At 49.5% G+C, this 22386-nt stretch overlaps 1 protein-coding gene across 1 annotated transcript in view; it reads right to left on the bottom strand.

Annotated features, from left to right (window-relative positions):
* The window catches only part of Pfkfb4 (6-phosphofructo-2-kinase/fructose-2,6-biphosphatase 4), a 39908-nt gene that overhangs the window by 6579 nt on the left and 10943 nt on the right, over nucleotides 1-22386 (bottom strand). The window contains 8 exon segments of the mRNA XM_028886974.2: nucleotides 1059-1163; nucleotides 12732-12878; nucleotides 13403-13610; nucleotides 15384-15453; nucleotides 15456-15504; nucleotides 16200-16256; nucleotides 16581-16655; nucleotides 18908-18974. Of these exon segments, the coding sequence (XP_028742807.1) occupies nucleotides 1059-1163; nucleotides 12732-12878; nucleotides 13403-13610; nucleotides 15384-15453; nucleotides 15456-15504; nucleotides 16200-16256; nucleotides 16581-16655; nucleotides 18908-18974 (778 nt within the window).

Below are 22386 nucleotides of genomic sequence, written 5' to 3'. Positions count from 1 at the left end.
TATCCGGTGCTGCCCACCTTATTTTTTGAGACAGGGTCTCTCATTGGTCTGGAGCTGAGCAGGCGAGGCTGACTGGCCAGCAAGCCCCATGATCCACCTGCCTCCACCCCCTTGGGCCTGGGATTACAGGCATGCATGCAACACTGTGTGTTTTTTATTTGTTTTTAACCTGGGTTCTGGGGATCAAACTCAGGTCCTCCAGTCTGCAAGGCAGAGAACAGACTGCACTGTCTCCTCAACCCTGCACTGTCTCTCCTTACCACTACTACCTGGGCTGGTTCTGAACCTGAACTCAGAGCACAATATGAGAATTATTCATGTCATTCAGAGCTACATGGTTCCACGCCACACGTGTCTCGGGGCTATTTAGTCGCCATCCTGGGGCACCTCCTTGAAGCTCGAGATTCCTCAGCCAAAGTGATGCTTCCTTTCTAACCCGGGGCCTGGAATGAACAGGGTCTCTCTGAGGGAAGGTGACAGTGTGATCACTTTGCCCAAGCTCTCTAGAGAAGGTCTCCATGGATCTGGAAACAGAGTTGGGGCTGGCACATGGAGCTCCGGGGAGGACAGGATCACCCTGTGACAAGGGAAAGCATCCAAAGAAAGGCGAAGGTGCAGGGCAGAGGTAAGGGTAGAGAACACCCTGGAGTGAGCTCTGGCCACCCGGAGCACTCTGGGGAAAGGCTGATGGCTCCCTGAGAGAGGAGCTGGCCTGGGCATCCCAGGAGACCATGGCCACGAGACAGAAGTCCCAGAAAAGCCAAACCCAACAGATCCAGGGGCACACGGCATAGGCTCTGCCCCTGCCAGGTCTGCACCTTGGGAAGGGGGACACAGACAGAGAGGGACCCACTGTGACTAACCCCTGCCCTCTGTAGCACTGTCCCCCCGCCCCCACCCAAGGAAGAAGAAAGGTCCGGGAGACGGAGCTGGGAACTGATGGGGAAGAACCCCACGCTAGGCTGCCGGCCTCAGGGCCAAGCCTCCCAGCCCTGGCCACAAGCAGCACCGCCAGGCAGGCACCAGGCACTGGGACTGGGACCCCGGAGCCCACCTACCTCGCCCTTCGGGTATCGGTACCGGTACTTGTCCTGATCTCTCAGGGCAAACTCCAGTGGATAGTGGTCCTGGATTTCTTCGTAGGTCATTTCCTCACAGACACCCTAGGAAGACACAGCAGTCGTCACACACCAGGCCAGACTGAAAAGACCAGCCTTAGGTTGGAGGAGACCAGCATTTCCTGGGCCTAGGGGACAGTCCCAGCACAAAGATTACACTCTGTAGAAAAGTAAACCCTCTCCGGACACTGAGTATGCTGGTAGCCACATCTGTAGGAAGCTATCAAAATAGTCCTTACATACCCATCACATATCTATCCAGTGGACGATATAGGACTTAGCACTAACGTGTGTCTTTTCCTAAGTTTTTAATTTTTTTTTTTTTTTTTTTTTTTGAGGCAAGGTCTCTATATACAGCCATGACTGTCCTGGATCTCAATTTGTAGACCAGGCTGGCCTCAAACTCATAGAAATCCACCTACCTCTGCCTCTCAAGTGCTGAGATTAAAGGCATGCACCACGTGTCTCAGGGCTTATTTAGTCGCCAGCTTAAAATTTTTTTATTACACTTATTTATTTGTTTATCTGTTGGTTTATTGTGTGCGTGCCCATGTGCTCATGACATGGCGTGGTTGTGGAGGTCAGAGGACAACTTGCAGGAGTCAGTTCTCACCCCAGAACAGAACCCAGTTGTCAGGCTTGCCAGCAAATACCCTTACCCACTGAGCCATCTTGCCAGCCCTTCAGTCTTGTCTAGTATGGAAGTGCTAATATGAGTAGAGACTGCTATGTAAACTGTAATTACAAAAACTTGTTTGTGTCCTGGAGGGAGAGAGCAGGCCACAGTGAATGAGAGAGAGAGAGAGAGAGAGAGAGAGAGAGAGAGAGAGAGGGAGGGAGGGAGGGAGGGAGGGAGGGAGGGAGGGAGGGAGGACACAAACACATACTATCTTATACAAATGTCAAAACAAGTCAAACTGAGCACACTAGGAGGTGAATCATGAGCACAAGGAGCTGAAGGTCAAGGTTGAGGTCAGCCTAATCTACATGAGACCCTGTCTCAAAACACAACATGGGGCCAGAGATGGCTCAGCAGTTAAGAGAGCATTCTGCTCTTGCAGAGGATCTGGGTTCAATTCCCAGCACCCTCTCTAGGCATCTCCCCACTGTCTGTAACTCCAGCTCTAGATCTGATACCGCAGATCTTCATAGGCACCTGGACTCACTGCCCACCCTCACACACCGACACACGCTCATAATTAAACAACATTGGAGCTGCAGAGACCGCTCCATGTAAGATGCTTGCTGCTTTCCCAGAGGACCCAAGTTCGCAGAGAAGGAAGGCAATGGAAAGTACGGAAGAGTTACTGAAGGCCCAGAGAGGCACTGAAGGGACCCACCCATGAACTACTTCCACCCGAGGGAGCCGCCACCACGGGAGCCCAAGGGAACTAACACGCGCTTTGAGATCAGGAAGTGAAACAGTGTTGTAGTAAGCCCTGAGAATGTGGAAGTGGTTACAGAGGCAGGAAGCGTGTTTTAGGCTGCCTTGAAGAGCCGGCTGGTAACAATGTAGACATTAAAGGGCATTGTGGGAAGGCTAGAGGGAAGCAGGGATGGCAAAGAAAGCCCTGGTCCGGCTGCCAAGATGACTCAGTCAGTAAGTGCTCGCTGACTCATGAGAACAGCCGGAGTTTGGATCCCAACACACGTAAAAAGCTAACACTGGCAGCACACATTTGTCTTGCTGCCACCGCGGAGGCAGAGGCAGAGGCAGGAGGAGAATCCTCGGAGCACCAGGTCCAGCGAGAGACCCTGTCTCAAAAAGCCAGACGGAGAATGACAGAACACTGCAGCTGTGTGAGTCACCACACGGGTGTGTGGGTTCACGCAGGTCTGTGGAACGAAGACACAGAGGCATCTTAAGAATGAATCTAGCCTGTCATGGCTGCAGGCGGGAGTCCAGCCTTGAAGGACTGAAGCCCTAACCCTTCGCCTAGGGCAGTTTTATTTCTCTCCAACACAGTTTAGCCAGTTAATTTCCATGTGCTCAAAACAACCCTTGAAAGGGGCTTCCAACAATGCAATGCCAAGTGCAAATTCCTCGATTTGTCAGGTACCACAGTTTTCCCGGTTTCCTGAATCAAGTTTTGCATAGGCCTTTTTATCCTTGGGAAACTCCAGACAGGATTCACATAGAGGGCAACAAGAGAAACAGAAGTTGTCTGCTAACCAAAAGATGGATTAGGGCCAGGTGCTGCTCTCTGGAGCCAGGCCAGGTGCAGCTCAGCAGGAAGGCCGCCACAGGACACTTGGCATTAGTGTTCACCTCTGGGCTCATCCACACTCATATGCACAAGTACACAACACCTCAGGCACATGGACACAACATGCACACACACACACACACACACACACACACACACACACACGACACACCTGTTATTAACATCACCATACCCAGGATGTTGATATAAATGTGAGTTTAGCCCATCGTGGCAGCAAACACTTACAATCTCAATATTCAGGGGGCTGAGGAAGGAGGATCATGAGATCCCAGGCCAGCCAGAGCGACAGAGTAAGATCCTGCTGCAACAGGAAAACAAAGAAGAAATATGGATGTTGGGTGTTTCTGTGAAGCCTCAGAAGAAATCAAGCTGGTCATGAAAAACTAGAGAAAACATGATCACTGTTCTGAAGTGGCAGAGAACTTGGCTGCACTAATCTGACGCCCTCTTCTGGCCTCTGCAGGCACCTACACCTGAACATGGTACACATACAGACAAGCAGATGCACACATACACATGTAAGGAAAAATACATAAAATGATGGCTCAGTGAGAAAAGCACTCGCTGGACAGGACTGAGGACTGGAGTTGAGATCCCAGATCCCGCTTAATGTCAGGTGGGCACGGAGGCCTGCCTATAGTCGCAGCACATGGGAGGCCGACACAGGACACCTGGAACAAGCTGGTTGGTTAGACTCGCTAAATTGGCAAGCTTTGGATTCAGTGAGAGACTCTGCCTCAAAATATAAAGTGGAGAGTAGCTAAGAAAACACTCAGTGTCAACCTCTGGCCTCCCCAGGCACATGCAGACATGCAAACACACATGAATGCATACTACACATACAAAAGGGTTGAGAAAACAAAGTACAAGGCATGTAGGAAAGCATTTCATACTTAAAAAAAAAAGAACGACCAACAACTGCAACCGTGAGAGGAAGTCGGTGAGCCTGGCACTGCACTAGCTCACCACTCAGAGGCACTGTCCGAACTGCAGAGCATAACAGTGAAGAGAAAGAAAACAGAAAAGAGAGAAAAGTTCAAATCCCTAGAGCTTCGAAGGCACCATCTGAAATAAAGGGCTCACTGCTGCCGCCGCCGCCGCCTCCTGCCTTGCAGTCTGGAGAGAGGCCATTCTATCTGCATTTCTGCAAGGGATGGAGACTCGGAATGCATCGACTTTCCTGATCAAGGGGACAAACTGCCCCAGATCACTGAGCCCAGTGACCTGAAGGTAATCCACAGGACTATGGCCTAAGGCTGGGCAAAGGAGTCACCAGAAGCCTGGGGTAATGAAGGGAAAAACACCAGTCTGAGGGCTCCAGCCACAAAGCAATAGTCAGTTGGACTTTCCAAACCAGAAAGAAAAAGCAGAAGTAAAAGTGAACTTAAAAACACAAACAGCAATAGAAACTATCCCCACAAAAGCTCAGTAAGAAAAACAGCAGCCACACCCTAAAACCAACCAGCCAGGGGCACAGGGAGATGGTCAGTGGGTAAGAGCACTTGATGCATGAGGAGGAAGGCCTGAGTTCGAATCCTCAGCACCCATGTACAAAGCTAGGCAAGGCCACACACATCTGCAATCCCAGTGCTGTGCTGTGGGGCAGAGACTGGAGGATTACTGGGCTTGCTGACTGCCGGCCCAGTGAATACTGTCTCAAGAGAAGAAGGCGGAGAGTGATGGAGGAGGATACCCAAATTCCGCCTCTAGCCTCTGGGCGCACCCATGTGCACACAAAAATACATATGCCCCACACAAACACATGCACACACACATATACACCCCCCCACATCTCACAGACACACACACACATATACACATCATACGCACACACAACACACAAACACATGCACACACATATATACCCCCATGCATCTCACACACACACACACATATACACACACTATACACCACCATACATCTCACAGACACACACACACATATGCACACCATACACACACACACTCCACACACACACACACACACACACACAACCATCACAGCGGAAAACACAGAGTACTAAGAGCACTGCAGTCACCAAAGCCTGAGTTCAACCAGCAGCCACACTCACAACATCTGTAATGAATCTTGCCTCTTCTGCCTGTATATGTATAGACAGAACAATGTATACATAATAAATAAATAAATCTTTAAAAAAAAAAAATGCCAGGTGTGGTGGTGCACACCTTAATTCCTGCACTTGGGAGGCAGGGCAGGTGGATCGCTGTAAACTCCAGACCAGCCTGGTCTATATAGATAGCGCCAAGCCAGCTAAGACTAGAGAGAGAACCTGCCTCAAAAAAACAAACAACAACAACAACAGCAAAAAAAAAAAAAAAAATAAAACCCCTTGAAGTTAGGTGAGCTGTGGGATAACGTCAAGTCTAACATTATTGGATTCCAAGATGGGAACGAGTGTAGCAGAAAATATATTAGAAGAAACAGAAAACAATAGGGAAAACATTTTTAAGAGCCAGGTACATGCCTATAACTCCAGTTTACAAGTTCTAGACCAGCCAGGGCTACACAGAAAGAAAGCACTTACTAAAACAAAAGTTTTTGTCAGGCGGCGGCGGCGGCAGCAGCAGCAGCAGCAGCACACGCCTTTAATCCCAGCACTCAGGAGGCAGAGGCAGGCAGATCTCTGTGAGTTCGAGGCCAGCCTGGTCTATAGAGTGAGTTCCAGGACAGGCTCCAAAGCTACAGAGAAACCCTGTCTCAGAAAAACAAAAAAAAAGTTTTCAAATTTTCTATTTAGAAACCCTTAAGTCAAAAAAAAAAAAAAAAAAAAATGCAGCTTTTCCAGCATTGGACAGAGCAGCGATCTTTGTGAGCGAGGCCAGCCTGGCTACCAGTGAGCTCAGAAAAACGCAAAGCTACACAGAAAACTGTTCAAAAAAAAAAAAAAAAAAAAAAAAATCTCACTTTTCCACTTTGGAAGCCTCCCTGGCACTCTGAGCCTACTCAGATGATGAAATAAACTGTCTCGGAAGGGACCGGCACACGGCGGAGTGCCCACACCCAAACACTGTTTTCACAGAGATCCTTTATTAAGCGGGGAAGAAAAGTTAACTGGCTGACTTCTGCTGAAGCAAAAAACAGCAGCAACTGACCTGACGGTGTGACTTTGAAGAGAAGGGGAGGTCTGTGTTAGAATGGGCGAGGATGAGGTGGGATGTTTCCGCTGGGCATGCCACTTGGGGCAGCCAAAAGGGGGCGTTTGATTGCTGGACATCAATACTTCGACAGATGGACTTTGGGGATCGGTCTTAGGAATGACTCTGACACAAGAAAGTGTCCAAAGAAATAGACCTTGGTGGCAAGCTTTAGGGATGTAATCTGGTTTACAAGGGGGGGGAGGGCCAAGCCTGCCAGTGCCATGTTTGCCCCCTCAGGCCTGCTGGAGCCCCTTCAGTCCCTGCTGTGGTCAGTTGATTAACCACTTGAATTCCACCTGTAAACTGAATTCTCTTTGTCCACGGAATCTAACTTATGGTTCCCAGAAATTTTTTTTTGTGTGTGTATATGTGTGTGTGTGTGCGTGTGTGTGTGTGTGCCGCACGCTTGTGTGTCAGAGACAGAGAGAGAGAGAGAGAGAGACAAAGACATTGTCCTGCCTGCTACTTCTGCCCTGAGGCCTCACTTGAGAGTTTGCAATAGGTGGCAGGCGTGTGAAAGTAGAGGGAAGGCTCTCTGAAGTTATAAAAACTCGGGCTGAAGAGATGAGTCAGCTGTTAAGAGCACTGGCTGCTCTTCCAAAGGTCCTGAGTTCAATTCCCAGCACCCACATGGTGGCTCACAACCATCTGTAATGAGATCTGGTGCCCTCTTCTGGCCTGCAGATGTACATACAGTCAATCACTCACTTACATAAAATACATAAATTTACAACAAAAAGAATAATAAAAATTCCCTGCTCACCCCTAAGCAGGATAGCATTAAGTCCTGGGCCAGCCTGGGCTACATAGTGATTTCAGTGTTGTTTTGGGTTACAGAGGAGAAGAGATTGCCTTAAACATCAACAGGAAAAAAAAATATCAATGACTGTTGTGTAATAGTTTAAAACAAGATTGAAACATTTCATCCTACAGGGAACAGGGAGGTAAACAACCCAAAATAGCTTCAGGAAGTCCCTGAAACTGACCAGAATTACTAGGCCTCTCTTTTTGCCAAAGAAAGCAATAAAAGCTGCAAAAGAAGACTGAGACTAGACCAAAGCAGAAACCAGCTGAGCTGCCTGGAAGAGGGTTAGCTCAGTTACTTGGAAAGGAGACTTGGAACATTAAAGATGTGTTACATTCTTTTATGCTGTGGAATATTTGTTTCATGATGCAAAATGTGCCTTTTTTATGTTGCATTTAACTCTGTAAAGCTCTGTTACTTTGCCTGTCTAAAACACCTGATTGGTTTAAGAAAGTGCTGAACAGCCAATAGTTAGGCAGGAGAGAGAAATATGCGGGGCTGGCGGGCAGAGAGAATAAAAGGGAAAAAAAAAGAGAAGAGCTAGGAGTGAGAGAAGGAGAAGAGAATGCCAGGGGTCAGCCACCCAGCCACCCAGCCACACAGCCACACAGCACACAGCCCGGAGTAAGAAGGAAAGAAAGGAATCTAGAATAGAGAAAGGTAAAAGCCCAGAGACAAAAGGAAGGTGGAACAATTTAAGTTAAGAAAAGCTGGCTAGAGGCTGGAGAGATGGCTCAGAGGTTAAGAGCACTGACTGCTCTTCCAGAGGTCCTGAGTTCAATTCCCAGCATCCACATGGTAGCTCACAACCACCTGTAATGAGATCTTGTGCCCTCTTCTGGCCTGCAGTCATATATGCTGTTACATAATAAATAAATAAATCTTTAAAAAAAAAAAAAAAAACTTAAAAAAAAGTTGGCTAGAAGTAAGCCGAGCTAAGGTCAAGCATTTATAAGTAAGAATAAGTCTCTTTGCGTTTATTTGGGAGCTCGGTGGCGGGCCCCCACAAAGAGCAAAGAGTTTAAAAAAAAGTCAAAAACCAAAAACCAACAACAGACACTCTTCAACCTGCTAAGCTGCCTGCAAGCTGTGCACGGTGCTCCAGATTTCCCAGCTTTTGTGAGCTGTCACCCACGCTGGGGTGGGCTTTGGTGATGCCACTGTCTGGGAGTCTTTTCTGCTCCTGTAAGTGACCCTCACCCATGTTCCTATAGATAACCTCAATAAAACTCATGGTTCACCAAGTTGGGCTTTGGTCTGTTGAGGGCTCCATACCTCGGTGAGTAGGTGTGTGTGTGTGTGTGTGTGTGTGTGTGTGTGTGTGTGTGTGTATTTTTTTTAAAGACAGAGCCCTGGTTGTCCTGGAACTCACTATGTAGACCAGGCTGGCCTCGAACTCAGAGACACTTGCTTCTGCCTCCCAAGTTCTGGGATTCATGTACCAGCACACTCAGCTGAAACAACAACTTTAAAGAGGTGCTGGAGGCTGACAAGATGACTCAGTAGGTAAAGGCACTTGCCATCAAGTCTGGGGACATGAGTTCGATCCCCAGGACCCACATGGTGGAGAGAACCAACTCCAGCAAGTTGTCTCTGACTCTGCACACACTGTAGCACGTGTCACAGATACCCAAAGAAAAAACATAAATAAATGTCACTTAAAAACAGACAAACAAAAGCATTAAAGGAGATGCTGGGCTGAGTGTGGGGCTACACGTCTTTAATCCCAGAACTCGGGAGACTGAGGCAGGTGAATCTCTTTGAGGACAACCTGGTTTATATAGAGAATTCCAGGACAGCCAGGGTGGGGGTGGGGTGCTGATCTCATGTGCACCTCCAGATTCCTCTCCCTCTCCACTGCTCTAACTGCGAGGAGCTGACCATTACGAACTGTACCTCTCAGGCCACAGGAAGTGAGCTGAGCTGGTCACTCCCAGGCTGGGTCTTCACAAGGGCCATCCCACCTCACAAGCCGACCTTTCTTTCTGCTCTCTCTGGACAGTGACAGCAATCGTCCTGACTGTTAGGAGGCCGGCTCAACACAATATGCTTCACGACTTCCACATCACCGATCCATTTCTTTGTGAGCAGCCCCTTTGTAAGCCCTCGGGTTCCATCACCGTGAAGACAGGACCAGCTGTCAGCCTAACTACCTGTATCTTGTCCCTCTCTCTGTCCTATTTTGCTTCCTTGATATTCCCCTCCTCTCCTCTGCCCCTCTCCTCTGCAAGTTTCCAGACAAGACTGACTCTGAACATCCTTATGATAAGGAATTAACAACCCCTGGGCTTTGCATACAGATCATCCCAGAGCGAGCTCACCCACGCAGGTGAGTCTGCACCCCAGATGTCCCCCTCCCGTGGTGACAGGGTAACTGCTCCTCCTGAACCCCTTTCAGAGCTAGAGAGGAAGCAGTGACCAGACCACTGGCCTGACCAACCAAGACTTCCGGTTCCGGCAGCTGTGCAAACCCCAAGCCCTTCTTTCCTTTGTTCCCCTTTAAAAGAAATCTCAGAGTTCCCCTCAGCCTCCTGGGGAGGACCGGGGTCACTGAACTCTCTGTCTATCTGCCCATCTCACCAGTGGTCACACTGATTGCATTCTCCTTTCTCTGTCTGTTGCCTTGTCTCTGACTGCCATCCTGCAGTGGAGAAACCCAATCTGCTGAGGCTCGAGAGCCAGGGCTTTTGCCCTAAAACACCAAGGACAAGTAGAAACCATCTGTTTCTTTTTGTGGACCACAAATTCATATCGCTAAGTTTTTTTGTTTTTTGTTTTTTTTTAGTACAGGGTGTCATGTAGCCCAAGATGGCCTTAAACTGTAGCCAAGGTTGACCTTGAACTTCTGTCCCTTCGGCCTCTACCTTCCAAGTGCAGAAATTCCAGGTGCATGCCCCCAAGACCAGTTGATGCCCTGCTATGGATTCCACCCAGGGTTTTCTGCATGATAGCCAAGCACTCTATTAACCCACAAGTTATGACTTAAATTATTTTATATTAAAATCAAAATATGCACAGCAAACAGTAAAATAGATAGAGCAAAAAAGAAATGTGAAAAAAAAAAACAAACAGAATTGTAATTACAGTCTAACAACGCTCAACTATTACTTTATGATGACCAAGTTCACCAAAACAAAACAAAACAAAACAAAAAACAAAAACAAAAAAACCCTAAGGGTGCAGAGAATTTGAAGGATCTAACTACAGATGCTGAAATTGATGCATTATACATACAAAGTTTCCTTATGGAAACTTCAGCCACACAGAAAAATCCCAGACAACAGTAAAATGGCCCCTTGCCTGTACCTCTTAGCCACAACTAGTAACAACACAGTGTGTTTCAGCAAAAGTTGTAACTGCTTCCTCCCCCACTGCCTAGCCAACTGGACGACTGTGCAGAAAACGGTGGTCTGACTCCAGGGAGGGAGAAAAGTGGACACTTGTAAAGGCGTGGTGGCAGGACCCTGCAGCGACCCCTGTGAGTAAGTCAGGCCTTCTCTCAGACCCTTGTGAGCAGGGTCCGAGACCTGCTTCTAAGCCAACAGATTGTGGCAAAGGCAACAAGCTGTCAACCACATGGTCACACTGTACTGTAAGACTCCATTTTATCAACCGGAGAGACAGGCTCTTCCTTACTGACTGGAGAGATAAGTTCTTGGATTCTAAGAGGGCCATATGGCAAGGCACTATGGCTGCCCTGAAGCTTAGATACTGGCAAGTGGCAGCCAGGAAGACAGCGGGCCCTCACTCTCTAGCCTTGAAGAGATGAGTCCTGGTAACACTCATGGGGGCTTGAAGGAGACCTCAAGTCTCAGCAGAGACACATTTCCCACTGACGCTGTAATTGCAGAGAAGCCACACCTGCCAGGCTGTGAACCACAGCAGCAGTGAGGTCATAAGTCTGCCTGAACTGACTTGTGTGAGATTCCTCTAGAAGGCTCTTTTCTGGCCTCCATGGACAACCACACACACTTGAATAAAAATAAAAATTCTTAAAAATGCACAAAAGAACACTGAGCCCCTAGCCTAAGCTCAGAAAAAAAAAAAAAAAGGGAAATCCGTCAAATTCCTACTCTGGTGTCAGATAACTGAGGTTTCTTCACTCTGCTGTCAGAGTCAGGAAACGGCCCCTCCCCATCTCCGGGTCCTCCGCCCCTCCCCATCTCCGGGTCCTCCCCCCTCCCCATCTCCGGGTCCTCCCCCCTCCCCATCTCCGGGTCCTCCCCCATCCCCATCTCCGGGTCCTCCCCCCATCCCCATCTCCGGGTCCTCCCCCCCCCCATCTCTGGTCCTCCCCCCCTTCCCATCTCCGGGTCCTCCACTCCTCTCTTTCCTTTGTTTCATTTTGCTTTATCAAGACAGGGTTTCTCTGTGAAGCCTTGGTTGTCCTAGAACTCGCTCTGTAGATCAGGCTGGCCTCAAAGTCACAGAGATCCGCCTGCCTCCACCTCCTGAGTGCTGGGATTCAAGATGTGGCCACCATGCTTATTTCTTTTTTCGTTGTTGTTTGTTGTTTGAAATTGGTTTGTGGTTTGAAACAGTTCTCACTCTATAGCCCAGGGGGGTCTTAAACACATTACACCCTCCTGCTCAGCTTCAACTTGGAGAGTTCACAAGCATAAATCATCATGCCTGGGCTGCGGTGGTGGCGCACGCCTTTAATTCCAGCACTCGGGAAGCAGAGGCAGGCGGATCTCTGTGAATTCGAGGCCAGCCTGGTCTCCAAAGTGAGTTCCAGGAAAGGCGCAAAGCTACAGAGAAACCATGTTTCGAAAAACCAAAAAAAAAAAAAAAAAAAAAACATCATGCCTGGTGCTAATGACTATTTTTTTAAAGTTTCTTAACGAAGACATGGTTCTATTAGTGAGAACAAGGAGTCATTAGTTCATTTCAGCAATACAGAGAGAAATGAAATATGATGCTTGAATTTGCTTTAAAAAACCCAGCAGAAAGGGGATGGTGGAGTTCAAACACGACCAACGCAGGCTGAGTGTGCCGAGCTGACTCGTGGGTGCTGTGAGCACCGACGTGACGATGGGGACACCGAGACCCCATCTGTCTGCCTCCTGCTGCTTACCTTTTGACTTTTGCCTTGCTACCCATTTAAGAAGCTCACTCGTTTAAAACAGGAAGTAGGGCCAGTGAGGTGGCTCAGCAGGCAAAGGTGCCACCAAGGCCCCGCACAGGTGAAAAAATAACCAGTTCCTGTAGGTGGTCCTCTGACCTCCGGAAGAGCAGCTGGCATCAACGTGTGCAGACATACGCAAACACACAATAAATCAACGATTATTTTAAACGCCAGAAGTATGACTGTCATGGCTTATTCTCCAGACCGTACTGAGCACACATTCAGGAAGGAGGTTCTCCCTGACCCAGAGGACAGTGCCCAGGAGGCAGGCAGGGGAGGAGGGACAGTGATTACCGCGTCGATCTCATTGAGGACCTTCCACTGCTCATAAGGCACACTCAGCGCCTCTGCCGTCTGGATCGTCCTCTTCATCTGGCTCGTCCAGACCTTCAGGTCCTTGATGTTCTGGTCACTGATGAACTGAGCCAGATGTTTGGCAAACTGAAACCCATCAAAGCATAGTCAGCCCCACAGGTCCTGGGCCGCCTCAAAGGACACCAAAGCCGGGGGTCAGTGGGGTTCTGTCAACCTCAGGAAGTAGGTTTAGTCAAAAACCACCTAACCTCCCAGTGGTGCGCACACCCAAGTGCTGCTCTGTGCGTTCCCCCCGGGCCCCAAGAGCAGGTTCCCCCATCTTGACCCACTGCCCCAAGGCCATGTGACCTCTTCTGTGAGTCCTCAGTGCCTCCCCGAACTGTGTCAAGGCCTTTAGCGGCACAGCTGGGACCCAGGCCGCTCTAACAGTAGTATAACTCTGCCAGGAAAGGGCTCAGCTGGTATCTGCTCAAGTGCATTTGATTAGTGCCACATCACCCTCCCCACATCGGGGACCAAGTAAAGACTGTCCACCTCAAGTGCACACTGGCTACAGAAGCCTCCCTACATATTCATATATCCATCCTGCCACGCGGTGAGCAAGGTACCAATGCACAGATGCGCATCACGCATCACACACACACACTGACCTCTCTGCCCCGGGGAGACAGTCCAGGATCCCCACCAATCCGACCCTTGAGGTTGAGTTCACTCTCCCCATGCCGGCAGAGGTAGATGGAGCGGGGTGTCACATGGATGTTCATGAGGTAATAAACGATGCGGCTCTGGATGTGGTCAGCTACACGGTTCACCACGTAGCTCTGGCCCACGTCCATGATCTTGATGTAGGACAGATCCCTTGCCAGAGAGAAGGTAGAGAGACCCTGTGAGGGTGGTCGGGCCCTTGGGAGCACATCGGCAGTCACAGGAACCAGCTCTAAAGCCTGCAGCTCTCACACTGGATTTGAGATCACAACACACAGTCCTGTGAGCTGGTGTGCAAGTGACGGGGGAGACAGCAGTGGCACACCACAGTGACACACAGACAAGCACTGTGAGGGGTTCAACACTCATGCTTCCAAGGGGACATCTAGAGAAGCGGTCAGTTAAGTCACGTGATGTGCCCAGGCCCCTTCCTGCCTCCCTCCGAGCTCTGTAAGCTGAACTGAGACACTCCACTCCCCAAGGTTCCTGGTCGGCTTTCCTTCTCCAGTGAGCCTCTCCCCAAGGAACGCAGCCAAGGTCGTCTATGTGCCAGGGAGCTGCCCCTCCGCATCAGGTAACCAGCAGCACAGAGGGACGGTGCCGGCGACAGCTGCTGACAAACCCAGCTTGGCCACTTTCCCCACTTGGCACGTGGGACGCTCCTGCTTGGAGAGCGCACTCGTGTTGGCAGGGGTGGGGTGGGCTGTGATTAGCCAGCTGCCCCCCGGATATCCTCACTGGAGTTCTCACGGTCTCCATGTGTGTCTGCTGCCTTGGTGCTACCAATAAAAGCAGGGGCAGCAGCTGCAGGCCTCGCTGGGGCTCTGGACAAGCTCACTAGCGCATTGGAACTACGGAATGACAAGAGGCATTACTGGGAAGACCTGGGAAACAGCACAGCCGTACACGGAGAGGTCCAAGTGCCACTCAGCTCCAGCCCGGCTGCGGAGCCCAGCGGAGGGGAGAAGGATGGGTCACCACGGCCGACACAAGCACCATTCTCTCAGCACCCCAGAAGCCATCCGTCCAGCAGCTGCCTGTGTTCCTTGGTTCACACGCATTATACATTCGTATGTAATTATAAACACTCGTGTATGTTTACACTCCAGCCCTTCACTGAATGCAGTGCAATCTACACTCCCACATCTTTCCATAATTATGATTTATGGTGACGGTACGATTTCACCAAGGGTCCACTGCTATTTATTTAACTACTGCTGATTACGCTTATGCCGAGAGTCCAGAGCTGGCAAACCACTGCCAACCACTCAAATGCTGCCCACAAGCTGTTTTCTCTAAAGTTTAGTGGAGCACACCGGTCATGTATTTACCCAGCTTCTCCTGCAGTACACAATGGCACAGTCAGCTCACTGCAGGAGAGACAGAAGCCTCCAAAGCCTGAATAAACTCACTGTCTGGCCTTTGGCTGGAGATGGTGCTGATCCCAGCGACAGGACCCTCAGCTGGGCACCCGCTATGGACCTTACGGCCCCTGGCCACTCAACACTTCCGCTTGCTCTTCCATCCCAGAGGGAGGCAGATGGACCTGACAAGCACTGGCCACTGACTGCTGTTCACAGGCAAGATCCAGCTGGCCCCCCTCCCCTCCCCAACTGCACCTCGAAAGAAGCACACGAAATGTATGCAAATGCCTTTTGGAAAGACCCTCTGCATAGAAATTAGGCTCGATTTTATGGCGGGACAGGAGAAAGTCCTGACTTGTAGAGCTCCAGATGAGGCAACAGCTGTTCTGTAAATCACCTCTGGCCCAGCTTTCTGCCCCAAGGAAAGAAACAAGAGATCAGACCACCTCCGCCTTTTGGTGTACTTCCCCCAGCCGCCACCAGAGGGAGCCACAATGAGCTGGCCAAGTAGACCCCCACCACCCACTCTCTGCAGCCGCAGGCTGCGCGCTTTCTCGCCCACCTGTCCAGGTCTTCATCCAGCGACTCATATGAGTTCTCATAGCATTCAATGCGTCTCATGAAGTCCTCGTGGCCTCATCGCTGTCCCGGTTGACATAGTCAGGACTGCCCAGTTTCACTTGCTGCCAGGGCCAGGCACAGAGCAAGGACACATCAGGGCTGGAGTCCCGGCAGAGCCGGAAGCAAGGATACAGCTGGGCGGGGTCAGGGAGGTGGGGCCGGGCCAGGCTGGGGACCGCTCCCATCAGGAATGGTTCTGAGGCTCCCAGGTCTCACTGGGTCTCTCACCCGCCACCCAGTGGGAAGCCCGAGGCTCTTCCTCTACCCTGAACTATCTTTCAAACCAATGTGGCTTTTGTTAGCTCTGGCTGTCCTGGAACTCACTCTGTAGACCAGGCTGGCCTCAAACTCAGAGATCCGCCTGCCTCTGCCTCCCAAGGCTGGGATTGCAGGCGTGCGCTGCTGCCGCCGCCGCCACCACCACCCAGCTGACATAGCCATTCTTTAGATAACCAAGGAGCACAGCATAAGAGCGGGAAACCAGTCTAAGTCTTAAATAGAAACACCCAGCCACCCCTGGCTGACGCTCCTCTCCTGCTGTCCAGGGATTTCAGGAGAGAAGGACGCAAAAGGAGCAAGAATGGAGGGCCCCGCGGCACACGACCCTCCCACAACTGGTCCTCAGGACTCCAAGCTCACCTGCCTCCTCACTCCCACGAAATTCAAGATCAGCCCAAACCTGGAGAGGGACCTCACTGTCACTGTCACTCGGCACCTGTCTCAATACCATCCCAAGGAAATCAGATGCACCACTCACCACGATGTTGGCGGCTATGACCTCAGGATCCACACAGATAGATTCAACGAAGAAGGTCTACAGCAAGGGCAGAGGACCAGGGGGGAGGGGCAGAACCAGAGACATGGTCAGTGACCTGTGTTTCCTTCCAGGGTCTCTCCCTTCCACCTACGTACGTCCTTGCTGACCAGGCCTGAGCATCCTCTAGCTAAGGGGTGTGTCACTGTATCCTGGACCCCACTACGGCCTTGGAAAGCAAGCTCCAGGAGGAGAGGAAGCCACACCTCCATCTCAAATTACACTTAGCAACCCAATGCCCCGCACCGGGAGGCTGTGAAGGGAGCCACTGAGGGCCCAGATAGGCAACAACACAGCTCAGAAGGGGCACCCAGGGCACCTCACCTTGTAGCCGTTCTGTTCCCCAAAGTTAAGGACCATCGCTCTCCGTTCTCGGGTGGTATTGGTTGCATCAAAAACCTAGGACCAAATGGGGGTGAGTCAGGACTCTGGTCCTGGGGAAGCAGAAGGCCACCTGCAGTACAGGCATCTCTGTGGACTGGGCTTCTTGCCAGGGTACCTGCTGCCCAGGCCACCAGCCTGGCTTATCTCTGGTGATGCATGCACACAGCAGTGCTCTGAACACAGCGGGCGCTCAGTTCACGTGTGGCCAGCCAGATTCTAGCAAAACCAGTAAGCCTGGTACTATGGTTTGGTTGTGGTTTGTCTCCTAAGGTTCATGTTCAAGTTCTCCCAAGAACCCAGCCCTGTGGTGTCCGACCTCCAGATGTGATCTTTGCTTCCCTCAGGGACTCCTGTCATGATGCTATTAGATCCTTAACAAGGGCTTGGGGGTGGGGTGGGGATGCCCAGTTTGGAACTTTCAGCCTCAAAACTGGGCTAAATCTGTTTTTTGAGGGGCTGAGACAAGGTCTCACTATGTAGTCAGCCTGGCTTAGAACTTGCTGTGTAGAACACACTAGCCTCAAACTTGCAGCAATCCTCCTGCCCATGTTTCTCAAGTGCTGGGATTACAAGTGTGTGCTACCATGCCTAGCAACAAGCTCTTTTTTCTTTTTCTTTTACTTTTATTTTTATTTTTTATTACAGCTAGGTGGGGAGAGAGAGAGAGAGAGAGAGTGTGTGTGTGTGTGTGTGTGTGTGTGTAGCCAAGCCAGGTGACCTGAGACAGACATGCTAGAAGGGAGACCAGCTCCTGCGAGTTGCCCTCTGACCCCTATACTTGCGCTGTGGCACACTCCTACACACATGCACAGAAAAAAGAAATGTTCAAAAAATATATTTAAAAAATATTGAGAATGTTTCTCTCAAATTAAAAAAAAACAAAACCAAAGACAAAAAAAAAAAAAAAAAACGGAGCCACAGGGGCTGGAGAGATGGTTCAGTGGTTAAGAGCACTGGCTGCTCTTCCAGAGGTCCTGAGTTCAATTCCCAGCAACCACATGGTGGCTCACAACTATCTAGAGTGGGATCTGGTGCCCTCTTCTGGCCTGCAGGCATATATGCAGAACAATCATATATATAAAATAAACAAGTAAATCTTAAAAAGAAAAAAAATGGAGCCACATTAAAGGCGTGGTGGCCTACACTCGGTAAGCAGAGGCAGGTGGATCTCTGAGTTTGAGGCCAGCCTGGTCTACAGAGTGAGTTCCAGGGCTACACAGAGAAACCCTGTCTGGGAGGTGGGGGATTGGTGCTACTAAGATTTCTAGGAAAGGCAGCTAGAAAAATGGGAAGTAGAGGGAAGGAGGTTGAGTTGCCAGAAAATGATAGAGACGGTTTATTAAAGAAATAATTTTTGAAGCTGGATGGTGGTGGTGCACACTTTTAATCCCAGCACTCGGAAGACACAGGCAGGCAGATCTCTGTGAGTTAGAGGTCAGCCTGGTCTACATAGAGTTCCAGGACAGCTGGAGCTACATCATAAGACCATGTTTTGTTTTTTAAAAAACAAAAAACAAAAATCCAAACAAACAAAAAAAAGATACTTCTGCCAGGCAAGGCCTCATTCCAAGTATTTCCCAAGCACTTTTTTGTTGCTGTTTGGAAATGGGGTCTCAGGCATTCCAGGCTGGGCTACAACTCCCTAGACAGCCAAGGGTGTTCTGATCCTCCTGTCTCTACCACCGCAGCTTTGGAACTACAGGCTTGCACCACCATGTGCCATGGTATTGGAACTACAGGCTTGCACACCACACCCCACAGTGTTGGAACTACAGGCTCGCACCACCATGTGCCATGGTATTGGAACTACAGGCTTGCACCACCATGTGCCATGGTATTGGAACTACAGGCTTGCACCACCATGTGCCATGGTACTGGAACTACAGGCTTGCACCACCATGTGCCATGGTACTGGAACTACAGGCTTGCACCACCATGTGCCATGGTATTGGAACTACAGAGCTATGCACCACCAATGGTGCCATGGGTATTGGAACTTACAGGCTTGCTCACCACCATGTGCCACACTTATTGACTGAGAGTTCCTCCCTCTCAGTGCTCTGAATAGTAAACTAGGCCAACACCCTGCGCCAGAGATCAGTTATTGTGAAAGACTAGAAGCTTGCAACCAGAAAAGAACTGCGATAAATGAATATATGTGGAACTACAGGCTTGCACCACCATGTGCCATGGTATTGGAACTACAGGCTCACACACCACACCCCATAGTGTTTCACTCTCAGCTGTTTCTAGGGTGTCACACTCACCGCCACGTGTCCCCCCTCCTCACTGAGGAACTTCCGGACATCAGAGAGAGCTGCCAGGGCACACTGCCTTCGGGAGAGAAGACACAGAGTCAGCCTAGCGTGCAGCCTCTAACCCCACCACAGTCAGGAGGGGCCAGCCCTCGGGTCTCCTCCCTGCTCAAGGTCTCCCTCCTGCTTTCGGCTAACTGTGAGCATCTGGCTCTCGAGTGTTCCTGGGTATCAGGTCTTCTGAACGCTACTTCCTGCTTTTCCCTCATCGTCTCATCTGGGCCCCGCTGTCCCTTTGCCATGTTCATGACTCCTAAATGTCAGGCGTGTTCTGTGATTAGCAAGATAAGTGCTTTTCTTTAATTAATTAATTTATTTATTTTTGGTTTATTTCTTTTATGTTGTGTATATGTTGTAGAATATTTTAAGATGTGTTGCTCTTGTGTATGCTGTGGAACATTTGTTTAATGATGCAAAGATGTGTTGCATTCTTTTATGCTGTATTTGTTTAACTTGGTGAAGCTCTGTTATTTTGCCTGTCTAAACACCTGACTGGTCTAATAAAGAGCTGAACGGCCAACAGCTAGGCAGGAGGAAGGATAGGCGGGGCTGGCAGGCAGAGAGTATGTACAGGGGAAAAGAGAGATCGAGGAGGGAGAGGAGGCGAGGACTCCAGGACTGTATTGTAGGGATGTCACCGTGGAGCCAAGTGACACAATTAAGCAGCTGTGCCCCGCACCTCCCAGTGGTCCTCTGTGCCCTCCACGTCTTTCAATGAAAGCTTCAAAGATCTGTCTTCTGGGAGTTGGAGAGACGGCTCAGTGGTTAAAAGCAATTACTGTGCTTTTAGAGGACCTGAGTTCAGTTCCCAGACCCATCAGACAATGCAAAACTACCTGCAACTCCAACTCCAGGGGATCTGATGCCTCTTCTAGTCTCTGTGGGCACTTGTATGTACGTACATGGCACACACACACACACACACACACACACACACACACACAAATATGCACTACCACACACACATATAGATACATTTAAAAATTAAAACAAATCTTTAGGGAATGAATGGCTCATCGGTTAAGAACACTGGCTACTCTTCTAGAGGGCCAGGTTCATCCCAGCACCCACATCCAGTTCTAGGGAATCTTTCGCCCTCTTCTGGTTTCTGTGGGCATTGCATGCACACACATATATGCAGGCAAAACACTCAGACACATAATAAAATTTTATTTTATTTTATTTTATTTTGAGACAAGCTTCCCTGTGTAGCCATTGCTGTCTTGGAACTCACTCTGTAGACCAGGCTGATCTCAAATTCACAGAGATCTGCCTGCCTCTGCCTCCTGAGTGCTGGGATTAAAGGTGGGTATCACTAAGTTGAGTATGGCGAAACTCTGTCTCAAATCGCCCCCCCCTCAAAATAATAATTTTTTTTTTTTTTTTTTTTTTTTTTTTTTTTTTTTTTTTTTTTCGGACAGGTTTCTCTGTGTAGCTGTGCGCTTTCTGAATCACTTGTAGCCAGCTGGCCTCAACTCACAGAGATCCGCCTGCTCTGCTCCGATGCTGGATTAAAGGCGTGCGCCACCACCGCCCGGCTCATAATAATGTTTTTTAAGAGGCTGGAGAGAAGGCTCATTGGTTAAGACCACTTGCCGCTCTTGCAGAAGAATGAAGTTCAGCTCCAGCACCCACATGGCGGCTCACAACCATCCACAACTCCAGTTCCAGGGGACCCAACACCCTCTTCTGACCTCAGAGGAAACCAGGCATGCATGTGCTGCACAGACATGCATATGATCAAAATACTCATAAATTGTTTTTTAAAAGTGTTTTTCTTCTGACAAAAACTCCGAATTCTGAGTCTAGAAAACTAGCGCTCTTGGGTCATTTCTTTCTACCCGCCTGTAGACGAGCATGTTCTGGGCTAAGATCTTTTGTGGGCAGCTCTGATTTATGGATCTACTGTGTAGGAGGAACCTCAGGGCCCCAAAGGAAACAGCAGGAGAACATCCTGGGAGCCTGTGTGCACACTCATCCGTGAGTGTGTAAATACACTTGTGCTTGCAGGTCTGTGTGTGGGTAGGTCTGTATGATCGCACTTACCCGTGTATGGGCATATGAATCTCTCAGTGTGTGTGTGAGAATCCCCTGGACCCATGCTGGAGGAACTGAGGGCATCCGGTGGGACTCCAAGGAGCTAGCTCAGATGTTGGTTCCTACTGCCCTCGGGACTTCGTGTCACGTGCCTTCCCCTTGCTTTCTATCACTCTGTTGTAATGAACTTTAGCCATGAGTCCTGGGAGTCATCCTCCCAGTCACCAACCGGAAGGCAGCCTTAGAGACCCAAGTGCACTTGGTATGTAGATGTATACAAAGGGTGAGCGTGTGTGTGTGTGTGTGTGTGTGTGTGTGTGTGTGTGTGTGTGACTGAGTAATGCACACAAAAGAATGAGCCCAAGTGAAGATGCCACATGTGTACACATACTCTCACAGACAGTGTGACTATATGTGTCCAGGGATTGTGTATGTATGTGAACACACCCATGCATACTTACGGTATGTAGGTTTATGTGTATGTAGGTGTGTGCATATAAGGTATACATGTGAGGTTATGTGTCCATGGTAGACATAGAGAGCTCATGTATGGTAAGAAAACGCAATGTGAATGTGCCTGATGGGATGTGTCCATACGCACATCTGACTGTCACATGCTTGTTCATGCCTTCCTCTCGTGTTCTCTGGTTTCATGTATATGAATACTGTACAGCTTTGGAGATCTCAACAGTGTGTGTGTGTAGTTAGTCCTCTCGCAAGTGCAGCCCTTGCTTCCCGGCTTCTCATTTTTAAGATCTGGTCCCATCACACATCATGACACATGTGTAATCCCAGCATGGAAGTAAGTTCAAGTCATTCTTGGCTAGGCAGCAAGTTCACGGCCAGCCTGAGCTATATCATGCCATCTATCTCAAAACGAAACAGACAAACAAAAATTCCTTCTGCTCCTGGGCCGGGGGTGCAGCCCAGTTCATCGTGAACAAGGCCCTGGGTCAATCCCAGTACTACAAACAGTAACAGTAACAAACAAAAACAACAAAACTGAACTAAAGAGACATGACTTCTGGTCCTATAATTTTTCAAATTACTTCAAAGAAAATCTGGGATGGTCAATCGAAAATGGCCCTGTGGCCCTGTAACAACAGGAATGTGTGGTGGTATTCTAATTGTACTGAAATGTGATTTTGATTGTATGTTAATAAATAAAGTTGCCCAGGGGTCAGAGCTATTAGAGCCATAGCAAGAGTGTGGCGGTGGTGGCACACGCCTTTAATCCCAGCACTTGGTAGAAAAGCTAGGTAGATCTCTGTGTGTTCAGGGATACAGCCAGCATTGGAGACATACGCCTTTAAGACCTGGAGGGCTGTACATACAGACAGTGACGAGGCAATCACGTGTTTGGGTTTAGAACCAATGAGAAGGCAGAACAAAAG

This window comes from Peromyscus leucopus, chromosome 7, assembly GCF_004664715.2.
Source record: "Peromyscus leucopus breed LL Stock chromosome 7, UCI_PerLeu_2.1, whole genome shotgun sequence".
Taxonomy (NCBI): Eukaryota; Metazoa; Chordata; class Mammalia; order Rodentia; family Cricetidae; genus Peromyscus; species Peromyscus leucopus.
The sequence above is the reverse complement of the archived record's forward strand: the minus strand, read 5'-3'. Positions and strand labels throughout refer to the sequence as shown.